Raw genomic sequence first — 13,163 nt, forward strand, 5'->3', positions numbered from 1 at the left:
ATAATATTCAGTATGTTTATAATTTACTTTAAATATTTATACCGATAAAAACGCCTTCAAAGATCTAATTACAGTGTTGAACCACCGTAAAATTTAGGATGTGATATTCCGTTTGCAATAGGTTTTCTCCAAGTACAGCCTAACTTGCAAACCAAATATTTGTATCTGGAAGAATCTAGTAATGCTTTTAAGTAATTTGTAAAAACGAGATCCCCGACTAAATAAAATAACAGTGATCTATAAATTAAGCCCATTTATGTCCAAAACGTCCCTACAGATTGTGCATATCGGGGAAACATTAACATCATAAGACGGTGCAAAGGAACATCACCGTCCAAAATTGGACAAAAATAAGTAATGAAAAGTCATCTTTTTTTTTGTGAATTTGGGTACATTTTGGCAGTGTATTTAACGGATTCGTGTTTAATTACGAAGAGCAAGATAACGGTATGTTTTGGTAAATTGATCAATTTAATGGAATTTAGACTGATTTTTGCAGAGTTTGACTATACACTGTCAAAAGTACAAGAACAAGTATACTGTGAAATGGACACTATTGATGCCAATAGGATTTTTAAAAATCTAGCTAGATTTGTTCTTAAGTGACTTTAAAGACCAAACAGACTGACGCTTGGTCTTTTCATGTCCCCCTGAACATCTTGAATAGTCATTTTAGCTTTTCTTTACAAATTGTTATAGGTTCTTACAAATATGTGGTTTATATGAAGGGATAACAACATGTTTAAGGATGTTTGCTTGTCATGTTTTGGAATTTTTGTCAGATTTTCGGAACCCTCTGGTTTTATCCATTTCAATGCCTTTTAAAAATTTGCCCATGGACCCCCATTTTTGTTTTTATAAATCTTTTACATGTATAATTATAAGCCATTTGTAAAAGTCTTATAAAATCTTATTTATTTTATAATAGTTTTGTGAGAACTTTAACTGGTCAGTGATAAAGCTATGAAAAATCAAGAGAGAACATGTTCCCGCCAAAATTCTAACACTAGTAGCAAGATTTCAGTCTGAAACGGTCATTTTGGTCTCATCATATCTTAATTGACTGGATTTACCGCTAAAGAAATACGTCAAGACTTTTTAGACCGTTAAGACGCCGCTCCGATCGATAGTCTCATAAGGTAGATCAGTCCGTTAAGGCATGTCAAGATAAAAAAAAAAAAAACTGAATCTCCTAGCGAGCTGTTAAGATCTGTTACGACGGTTTCAGACCAAAACAGACCATGGATACAAAATTACGTTAAGATGTTGTCAGACCGTGTTAAATCGTGTTCAGCTTTTAATAATTTGGACACAAAACGGGTGAAACTTTCCCAGTGTTTATCAGGGGTTGCTCCCCTTTTAAAAATAACATAAATATTAGAAAGAAGACGGCTGATGTTAAATGAAAGTCTACCATGTCCACTTAATTAAATTAAGAAAATAGTCAATTCTAATTCTTACCTCTTCCTATTTAATTATTTAACATTTTTTATATTAAAAAACATAAGTAGCTCAAAGTCATACTGCTGCGCAAACCGCTTCGAATTCAGTTAAAAATCAACAGATTGCCGAAATAATATTTATTCATTGAATATAAGCATCTGAAACTTTATATTTAATGGTTTACAAGTAATTGTAAGTAAATATTTATGCAATTACAGACTGGTGCCGTGGTGAAAAATTTGTCAACTTGATGTAACAGATAATTTTTATACCCTTAAAAATTACGGATGTCGGGATAAACACTTGGAAGCGTAATCTAAATATGTTTAATTAAAATGTTTATGTTACTTTTTTTAAATAGTGTTAATGAATATGCATTATCATTTAACTTTTCATGTTTTCTTTATAAATTGCATTTGAGTTATTGTAAATTTGAGACAGGGAAAAACTATAACTATGTAAGTCTTGTGAAGTTTTCCGTTTATTGTCATGTCATAATCGTAAATTATATAGAAGTCTAAAATAAATCGAGAAAAAAACACACATTGAGAACATAGAAAAGAACTGATAGGTCCGGGTAATCCATGCGTCTAGCTCCCGTTAATTTTCGATTTGTTCAAAATTAGATTTAATTTACTTTTGAATATTACACCACATGAAAACTACACTGGTGGGTTCCATGTCATAAACCCACAATTCGTCCTGAACATGCATGAAATATTTGCCCCTGGAGTTTAAACAACCAACAATCAATCACAATTCACAACTTATAGTATATATAGTTTTGAAATATAAAATTTAAAAATAATTATACAATTTGCCTAATAAATAGAATACAAATACCTTCTACTTTATATAACTGACACAATTTCAAGGAATACTATCTTAACTATGTAAGTAGAGAAGTGAAAAGTTTCTTTTGAACACTAAACAATGGTTTGCCATGCAGCCATGCAGCGCTCACATATTTTGCATTATCCATTATTGGTATAGTGTTCAGAAATATATAATAGTGTAAGAACCTTAAATTACACATACTAAGCTATAATAGATTCAGATTCATTATTTTATTTAATATAAAACATATATGGCATATATTAAAACTGACGGTCAAACATCAACAGCTTAAATACTATAGTTTACGTATACACAAATTCATTAATTATTTCTTAACTTTTAGCCCTACGGTACCTTTTTATTATATTTTTTTTAGGGGAAGAGAGTTCAGATCCTCATTTCTATTTTTCTATATCTTTTATTTTTCTAACCATTTCTCTTTCTACTAAATATTTGCCTGCCTTAAATGCATCAAATATTTGCCACTGGATGTTAAACAACCAACAATTAAACAATATGATCTTTATATTTCATCACCTCTATATATTTTTTTATCCATATTTTTTTTACCTCGCTTCCAGACTTACTTTTTTGCACATTATTCTTACATCCATGATATCCGTGAAACACCTTCATAAGATATCTTTACAAATGGTGCCATATTCTTATCCTCATGCATGTACATGGTAATTGAGACAAGAAAAAACACAAGTTTTAGAACTGTATGCTTGGGCGTTTAGAGAAATGTATAAGTCCGAGATTCTGCTCCAAAGTAGATCTTGTGAAAAAACAGCATTTTATCAATGTCAATTCATTTTCCTGGACCGGAGGATAAAGGGGGGAGGGGTTAAATCAAATTGTCGATTTCCCTTGAAAATAAGAGAGGAAAGAAAAACGACATTCCGTTTAAAAAACAAATTTTGTTGAAGGCCGTACGGTGATGTATAGTTGTTTTAATGTCTGTGTCATTTTGGTCTTTTGTGGAAAGTTGTCTCATTGGCAATCATACCACATCTTCTTTTTTAAATGTTGTATGGTATTCAAAAAAGATTTATTTTGTTGCTGAATAAATTCACAAAAAGACGTTTTCCAAGCAAAATAAGAAAATACATCCACAAGAAATGTTATTGTTAGTACTAAATTTTGGAAAGAAGTGATATCCAAATAGATGTAACTACCATTATCGACATTAAACATAAATTTGTGCCTATTCTTTAAAAACACAGGTCAGAAGTTTCACCTGTTAATCGATCTTAACAGATCTATTGTATTATAAACCAATATAAATTCGTACTGTTAAAATCAAAATGCATGTAAATATATTTTACATCAAAGCTTTTGCAGAGCGATATTACACACAGGTGTCAATATCTAGGTAAACACAACAGTATTTACACACCCACCGATAAGTTGTCATTAATTACGCATGTGGACATTGACATTAATTAACGGCCAGTTTAAGAAGTCAAATCAAGCCGTGATTAATTTCTGCTTTAGACAAGAAGACAATGGCAATAAAATTATGTTAGAATTTTTTTGGTAACCTAAACGGGTTGAAAAGGGGGTGAGGGCATACAAGAAATATACGCATGTGTTAATTTGCTTCCGCTTCATTTCTGTGGATGGTCTCATTGGCAATTTTACCACATCTCATTTTTTTTAGGTTACGTTTAAGATTTTTCCGTTACTAATTTTCAAATACGAAACATTATTTCACAACGGGTGTATGTGAAACATTTTTGTGTGTATAAGATTAACATACCTCCTTGCATTTAATATTTAATATAAATAAATAAACTAACATTTATTAAAAAGTAAGCAACATATATAGACGAATAATTTTATTAGCTCCTCAACAAAACAACAACATAAATTGAGAATCAGAAGAGGATTTTATCTTTTAAATACTTACTTTTTTATAATTATTTATTCGAGAGATATAATACTTTAACTTCTAATAAATATATACTTAATCTAAAATGCGCTAATCAAGCAGAAGGGGCGTAACTCACAGTATCATACCAGAATACTGAACGGATCTGAACAAGGTCTGACAATTTTGAATGTTAATTTTGAGATTTGATCTGTTTTGGTCTGACACCTACGTAACGGATCTAAACAGCTCGCTAGAAGATTCAGTCTTGTTTATCTTGACATGCCTAAACGGACTGATTTACCTAATGAGACTATCGATCGGAACGGCGTTTTAACGGTCTAACAAGTCTTGACGTATTTCTCTAGCGGTAAATCCAGTCAATTAAGATATGATCAGACCAAAATGACCGTTTCAGACTGAAATCTTGCTACTTAGCATCTTAGCAATGGCTAATATCTCGAAAACAAGCACATTGACCCCTATATTTTTTTTTAACTGAGCAGCAAGAATCCTTAACATAGAGGTAGGACAGGTTCATTGATTTACAACATTCTGGTCTTTACGGATTGATATAACATGTAATGTATATGCAAAGAACTATGCAGTTATTTTCATTCTGATTTGTATTAAAGATCTCACAGTTTTTAACCATTCAACCATTCAGAAAGAGCATTTACGTCTCCGTTTTTTTATAGACCATGATCGCTAAGTCAAATTCAACATTATATTAACTTATCCTCTATGCATTGGTTCTAGTATGCCTGGAAATGTTGATGTAAGTGAAAGCAAACGTACGAGTAAGTCGACTTATCTTGTATTCTTTTGTTCCATTAGTGCCTGGAAATAATGCTTAACGCTGAAATAGATAAAAGTGTGTGAATTTGTTTTATTAATTACCAAACAACTTTATCAGTTATTGTTTGCCAGAAATTTTGTGGTTTTGTTTTGAATAATCATGTAGCTGCTGTAAGCTTTTGTGAAATAGTTCTGATTAATAAGTGCTTAAGCTTTAAACTTTGAGAAAATTATTCTGCATTATCTTTAAACTATATAAATGTAATAAATTACAGAATCGAAAGAGACAGGAAAATTTTAAAGAGACATACATTCCAGAAAGTGACACGAAGACTGGTCCTAGATCCTTAATGAAAGCACTTGGTAAAAACAACCCAGCTTCTATTCCATTTGCTGGCGATACTGGACCCCTCAACCATGTCACTGGAGGTAAGGAAACAATTGACGCAAGGTTATATATAGCTGTTTTGAACGGTCAATTCTAAATCATGAATCAACCTGAACTAGACTTGTATACTAATACAAGTTGTCTATTCTAGATATTACTACTATTCCTCGTAAATATAAGGATATAATTGGAATTGCATCTTCAAGAGAAAAAAAAACGCCTGATAATTCCTCTAATTTTTACATGGCCATCAGTATAAAACCAAACATTGGGTTTTATTCGTGAAATAAGGCAAAATGATACTAGACATTACAAAAAAAGTATATGCATATTAAGTTCTCTTTTATAATGGAAGCTATTGTCATTACTTGATTTTTTAATTTACTACCTATCATAACCAAGATTGTAAATACTTCAATGGCAGAATCGCCAGTTCCTGCATTTTACAAAGGAGTGGATTTAAGAACTGTGTTGCAATTAGCTCCATATTGTCAGATGTAATAAACATCAAATATGGCGTTCCGCAAGGTTCGATATTTGGACCCCGATTGTATAGTATTTTTGAAAAACCGATCAGTGAAATATGTCGGCGACACAACTTTAGCTATCATTGGTATGCTGATGACCCAATGTCTACTTAGTTATAAAACCACTCGATAATTGGGACAACATATCTTCACGTCTAGAGACTTGATTACCTGACATTAATAAACGGGTGTGCTTAAAAGAGGGTCGAAAGATACCAAAGGGACAGTCAAACTCATAAATCTAAAACAAACTGACAACGCCATGGCTAAAAATGAAAAAGACAACCAAACAACAGCACACACGACACAACATAGAAAACTAAAGAATAAACAACACGAACCCCACCAAAAAACTAGGGGTGATCTCATGTGCTCCGGAAGGGTAAACAGATCCTGCTCCACATGCGGCACCCGTCGTGTTGCTTATGTGATAACAAATCCGGTAAATAGTCTAATTCGGTAGGTCACATTCATGAAAGGTAAAGGGATTGTAGTTACGACGTAAGGAACATATCCGATATCATTTGTGAAACGGTTATTCCATAACGGTCAACCAACTCGTGATGACGTCCGTAAAATTTACGAAGGGATGATTTCAACATGCTTAAACTGAACTAAGACAAAACGGAACTGATATTATTTTCACCAAAACCTTGTGTAAAGGAATTTTCTAATTCTCATCTGTCATTTGATGGATCAATAGTAATTAAGCAATGCATCTGTGGTAAAAAAAAAAAATCTTGGTGTTTATTTTGATAGAATATTGAACATGGAAAAGCAGGTTAATACCGTATTATTTTTATATGTGTTAAAAAAAATCTTTCTTTCTTATTGAATTTATTTTTTTAATGTCTAACACCTCTTTTAACTGCATTGATTGTTTTATGTTTAGCGCTTAGAGTAATTTTAATTAGATAATGCGTTAAATAAATATTGTAAATAATAAATAATAATAATAATGTTTTTGGCTAAATTCTTGAAATCTATAATCGGAGAGAAAGAATTTGAAGGGAGATTAAATAATAAATAATAATAATAATGTTTTTGGCTAAATTCTTGAAATCTATAATCGGAAAGAAAGAATTTGAAGGGAGCTTAAATGATCAGCAACACAAGATCTACAAATACTGCAAGTAAAAAATATTTGACTATAAGCAAAATTAGCAGTTCGTTTTATTTTCATTACAAGTTTTGTACACTATTTTACTTTTATCTAATTCATTTTCATAGATAGGGAGAAACACCAAAAATTTTAATCGGGTAATATGAACAAATACAACAAAAATTGAAATTTATCTATAGGAGTTCAAGATGGCCGCCATGGCTAAAAATAGAACATAGGGGTAAAATGCAGTTTTTGGCTTTCAAAAACCAAAGCATTTAGAGCAAATCTGACAGCGGTAAAAGTGTTTATCAGGTCAAGATCTATCTGTCCTGAAATGTTCAGATGAATCGGACAACCTGTTGTTAGGTTGCTGACCCTGAAGTGATAATTTTAAGGAAATTTTGCTGTTTTTGGTTATTATCTTGAATATTATTATAGATAGAGATAAACTGTAAACAGCAATAGTGTTCAGCAAAGTAAGATTTACAAATAAGTCAGCATGACCAAAATGGTCAGTTGACCCCTGAAGGAGTTATTGCCCCTTATAGTCAATTTTTAACCATTTTTTCGTAAATCTTAGTAATCTTTTACAAAAATCTTCTTCTCTGAAACTACTGGGCAAAATTATACTAAACTTGGCCACAATCATCATTGGGGTAACTTTTTTTTTAAAATGTGATGCGTGACCTGGCCAATCAACCAAAATGGCTGCCACGGCTAAAAATAGAACATACGGGTAAAATGCAGTTTTTGGCTTATAACTCAAAAACCGAAGCATTAAGAAAAAATCTGACAGGGTTTAATTGTTTATCAGGTCAAGATATATCTGCCCTGATGTTTTCACATGGATCGGACAATCTGTTGTTAGGTTACTGTCCTGCATTGGTAATTTTAAGGAAATTTTGCCGTTTTTTGTTATTATCTTGAATATTATTATAGATACAGATAAACTGTATATAGCAAGAACGTTCAGCAAAATAAGATCTACAAATAAGTTTACATGACCAAAATAGTTAATTGACCCCTTAATAGTTTATTTTTAACATTTTTCATAAATTTTTGTAAATTTTTAGAAAATATTTTCCACTGTAATTACTGGGCCAAGTTCATTATAGATAGAGATAATTGTAGCAACAAGAATGTTCAGTAAAGTAAGATCTACAAACACTTCACTATCACCAAAACACAATTATGTCATGAATTTATCCGTGTCCATTGTTAAATATGCACAAGACCAAGGTGAGCGACACAGGCTCTTTAGAGCCTCTAGTTTTTATTTGAAATAGCGTCATATGAAACGAGAGAACGTTTTATCTAATGCCGAGCTAGTCAATACATGAGTTTTTTTATTCAATGCTGTATATAAAATATAGTCTTAGGAATATAATTTGATGTTGTTTTCTCACCATAGAATGATAGAGAAAGCAACAAAATGACCAAAAAACTTAAGAGATATAATTTTCTAAGATTAAAGACAGATGTAGAATTCCCTTTGCTGAAACAAAATATAGGGGAAAAAAAGCATAATGATTTAAGATTTTTTTCACATTACGATGACTTTTCATTTGTATACAGAGCAATCAATTACAAGGATGATAGGTGGAAGGAGAAGACGACAGAGCTATCGTACAAATCAATTATTTACGGTTGGCAAAGGGTTAACTAATAATGGAATCAAGGTTTTAGGAAATAAACTAGCAGTTATGACCATTTCTGACCTTGAGAGTATGTTAGATATGAAAAATGTTGATCCTGTAGAAATTCAGAGACTGACGAAGGAAATTAAAGATTTAGCAAAGGCTTTGGTAAATATGTTAAGTTTTTATTTAATTATTTTAGACTGATGAAAGATGCATTATGAAAACAGGGCACTGTTAAATCAATGTGTTTCTAATGTGCAACTATAAGAGTTTATCGATCCAAAGTAATTGCGATATTTTATTTTTAAACTAGAACAAAAACAAACGAAATTAAATGATAACATGATACGTCAGTGTAAATTTATCCCACATATTTGTGGGTAATTTAGAAAAATTGATTTGTATTTAGCTGTACGTTTTATCTCGACTGGCATTTTCATGGAGATTCAGCAGTTTTTTGTTATTATCTTGAATATAATAATAGAGAGAATTAGTTGAGGTTTATTTACCCTTATTTTTGCCTGTTTAGTCATAAATCTTTTGAAGATGGGCGAGAGATACCAAAGGGACAGGCAAACTAATATAGATCGAAAATAAACTGACAGCGTCATTGCTAAAAAAAGAAAAAGACAAACAGCCAAATAATAGTACACAAGACACATCATAGAAAACTAAAGACTAAGCAACACGAACCAAACCAAACACTGGGGATGATTTAAGGTGCTTCGGAAGGGTAAGCATATCCTGATCCACCTGAACGTGGCACCCGTTGTGTTGCTCCTGTTATTACAATTCCGGTAAATAGTCTAATTCAGTAGGTCACATTCGTGAAAAGGGAAGGGAATTCGAGCTCAGACATAAGGAACACATCCGATATAATCTGTGAAACGGTAATTCCATAACGGTCAACCAACTCGTGAAGGCGCCCGTAAAATTTTAAAATTCAAAGTACGATAATATGAAAACAAACCAAAACACTACTTAAAAGAGAATGGTCATTTTGCACATATTTCTTTAAGAAAAGTGAAAGGTAATATGGCCAAAATGATTGATTGATCCCGTAATGAGTAATTAACCTGTAAAGTATTTTTTTAAATTTTTAGATCTTTAACAGTAAAGCCAATGGAAATTAACTTAGCCAATAAGCTGACACCATACTTATATTGTATGATGCCCAACAGTGCCCTGCCCAAACTTTTATAGAAGGTTTTTCAAAAATCATTTAAAGATTTCCAGCAAAATACAAGTCCTGTTTGGAAAATGTTTGCAACTATTTCTCATTTAGAAAAAATTATCTCAATACTTATATATTTATATTTAACAATTATGGACATTTGACGAGGTCAATACGTTATGAATGGACCTATTTAGATTATATTGACCGAGGACGAAGTCCGAGTTTCGATATAATATAACAGGTTTATATATAACGTATTGCCGGACTGTCCTTAATTTCTATATATTACATATGTAAATATTGTATTAGGAAAATGACGTTCAATACTCTTTCTGTGTATTTTTTAATTGTATTTTGCAAGAATTTAAACATGTTATTGAATATATCATTTATTTTTTTTTAAACTTATTGCATTAAGCATTCTTGTTTTTTTATCGTCTGCATTTAACATAGAATTCTTGAAATCCCTTGATACACATGCAAATATTGTTTTCTGATGTGGCGCTTCCGCCGTGGTTGACGTCATAAATCTAAATTTAGTAACATTTTCATATTGACCACCAATATACGTAAAAATAGAAACAAGGCGTCAGATACGTAAAATAAACTTTGAAACACGTGATTGTTATATCCAATGAAAACAGTAGAAGGCTACACCATATATAATATATTTAAATATACTATTAACTCCAAAAATATTGTTGGTTTTAGTGTCCAATTAATGTCATTTTACAATTTCAAAGAATGTATCGATATTTTCTTTAATGTTATTATTAAAAGTCTTCTGCTTTTGATTACATTTCGAGGCCAATATTCAATCAAATTTGGCCTCAATCATTATCGGAGTATCAGTTATGATTTTAATATATTTTAACATGATTTCCCTAACCAAAGTTGAATCCTGTTAGCCACTGGTGCTCTTGAAAGCCTATAGTTGTAAAAACGTTCGAATTTAATTTTTTTGAAGAATTTTTAAGAAATATTTTTCCTGATAAATTTCGCTTAACTGGAAAAATCTATCATGCTCCGACGTGAAAATAAGAAAAATAAACAGTGGCTTTTTCTTTTTTGACGCAGAAATTATCAAATAGAAAAAGTGCTGTGCATTCTGAGGTTTTTTCATAAGTTGATAATTAATCAGGTAATTTGAAGTTAAAGCATTTCAAGTGTTTCAAATATTGTTATGTTGAGTACATTTTGATATTTGTTTTTTCTTTGAAGAAAAAGAGAGAAAAAAACTTAAGTAGATGCATTGTTTTAATTTGCATTTTCGATAGAATAACAAAAAAATCATTTATTCTTTTCTCAATTTATATAACTATTCAAAGACATGAAATGATCTACAATAAAAACGATTTTACTATAGTTCGAACTTTAACGATATTTATAGAAACTCAAATAAAGAACAATATTCAACCAGTGACATAACAAAACATTAATTCACGAATGCGAGAAATTGAATACTTTTCAATATCAAAATTCTTTAATTAGCTATTCTTTGATTTTCTTTGACAATGGACATTTTTATGAAATTCAAGTAGAAAAGGTAAGGAACTATATCTTTTTCTATGCATTCACAATTTGATTAAATGCAACGTCATTGTCAACGTATTGACAAAACCGATTGTCGTATGATGATAAATTATTTGTTTTTATTTCACTTGGAAATCTCTGTAATTCATTGAAACAAATGTTGAAATACAGTTTATTTTTCAATCTTCAATTCTAAGTTGATGTAGAAGAATTTAAATATATTTCTATTTTAAAATAATTATTGAGCACTTCTAATTGTCCAATCAAAAAAAGGAAATATGTTTGGCGTAAGTAAATGAGGTTTATGACTTTCTTTGATAAACGCTTAAAATCGTAAATATGTAAATAGAAATCTGTGTTTCATCTGTGTGAATCTAATGCATTTGTGGAAGTATTATCAATAGCGTATAGCTAAAGTGTTATGATTTGTAGAAGAAAAAAGGTCCAAAACTATGGAAACTCAGCCGTTTCGTTATATTTTTTTACTGTAGGCGTTCATCATTTAAAAGGTTACTAGATTATCTGAAACGACAAATTCTCTCAAGTGTCTATAGGAGACCTCTATCAAGACAGAAGTTGGTTTGGTCTTCATTACACTAACCCTGATTTCCAAGTTACTGTCCACATTCGTGTGTTCGTTTCATTAAATGTCTATGTTAACTTTACACATGTTTGGTATTTATAATTTCAGCTGGCTGAACTTATTGAAAAAATTCTAGGAGGAGATGGAAAAGAGTTTGAATCTTTTGACTTTACTCTGGATGGAGACTTTTCACAACCAAGACAGAATGTTAAATTTTTTGATTTAAGTGAGCAGTTTCAACTTGGTGGATTTATATCATTGAATTTAAGTAAGCTGTTATAATTTATACATTAGTTGCAGTGAAAAATGTCTACACCAAATCCTAAAAACACTGAATTTCATTTTAAACTGATCTAAGTTTCATACTGCTGTATTAAGTTATTCGTGTATTTTTATTTACTCTATTCTTTACCCTGCTTTTTTTTCGAAAAACTACGGATTTTCTTATCACAGGAATATATTACCTTAGCTGTGTTTGGCACAACTTTTGGGAATTTGTGGTCCTCAATGCTCTTCACCTTTGTACTTGTATAACTATATTGATCTGAGTGTCACTGATGAGTCTAATGTAGACGAAACGCGAGTCTGGTGTATTAAATTGTCATCCTGGTACCTTTGATAACTATTTACACCAAGGCATGTCAAAACAAATTCTTGTTTGAGTCCCGACTATAAACGTGTGTTACAATTAAACTTTAAACCAGAATAAATGCTTCTAAGAAACAAATTGTTGACATTTTAAAAGGGTTACATAAAAAAATCATTTATTCGAAATAGAAGCTCCAAAGTAAAAAAGGGTCATTAAAAACAATATAAAAGTAGGTACAATGAAGGCTTATTGCAAATTTCACGAGATAGTGTCTTCCATGTAGAGTTGACAGCTGAATCAAAGAAAACATCAGAATTTGAATGCTTGTACCGTATTACAGAGTTCTGAAATTTGACATTGGTTGGTAATATTGTAGTGTTGTAAAATAACAGAAATAAGGAGATTTAGTGTGAATTTCAATGAGACAACCATCAGCCGTTGACCAAATGATGCAATTGTTAGTAACTAAATGTGACTACACATCATTCAACAATGAGCAAAACCAATACCGTATAGCAAACTATAAATGGTCCAGTCATATAAAGGTTTCAATTGCAAAAAAAAACGAATGTATTGACAAGAAGACAGTCTTAAAATTTGAACTTACGAATGATTTTTAATAAGATTATCATAAAATAAAGAGATGCGGTACTTGTTTACAAATAAGATA

At 31.0% G+C, this 13,163-nt stretch overlaps 1 protein-coding gene across 1 annotated transcript in view; it reads left to right on the top strand.

The window, feature by feature from the left end:
- Window positions 1–13,163, top strand: part of LOC139481215 (uncharacterized) — a 133,303-nt gene that overhangs the window by 29,430 nt on the left and 90,710 nt on the right. The window contains exons 25-27 of the mRNA XM_071264380.1: window positions 5,227–5,380; window positions 8,547–8,776; window positions 12,013–12,172. Of these exons, the coding sequence (XP_071120481.1) occupies window positions 5,227–5,380; window positions 8,547–8,776; window positions 12,013–12,172 (544 nt within the window). The remainder of the gene's footprint in view (window positions 1–5,226; window positions 5,381–8,546; window positions 8,777–12,012; window positions 12,173–13,163) is intronic.

The sequence above is a fragment of the Mytilus edulis genome, chromosome 7 (assembly GCF_963676685.1).
Source record: "Mytilus edulis chromosome 7, xbMytEdul2.2, whole genome shotgun sequence".
NCBI lineage: Eukaryota > Metazoa > Mollusca > Bivalvia > Mytilida > Mytilidae > Mytilus > Mytilus edulis.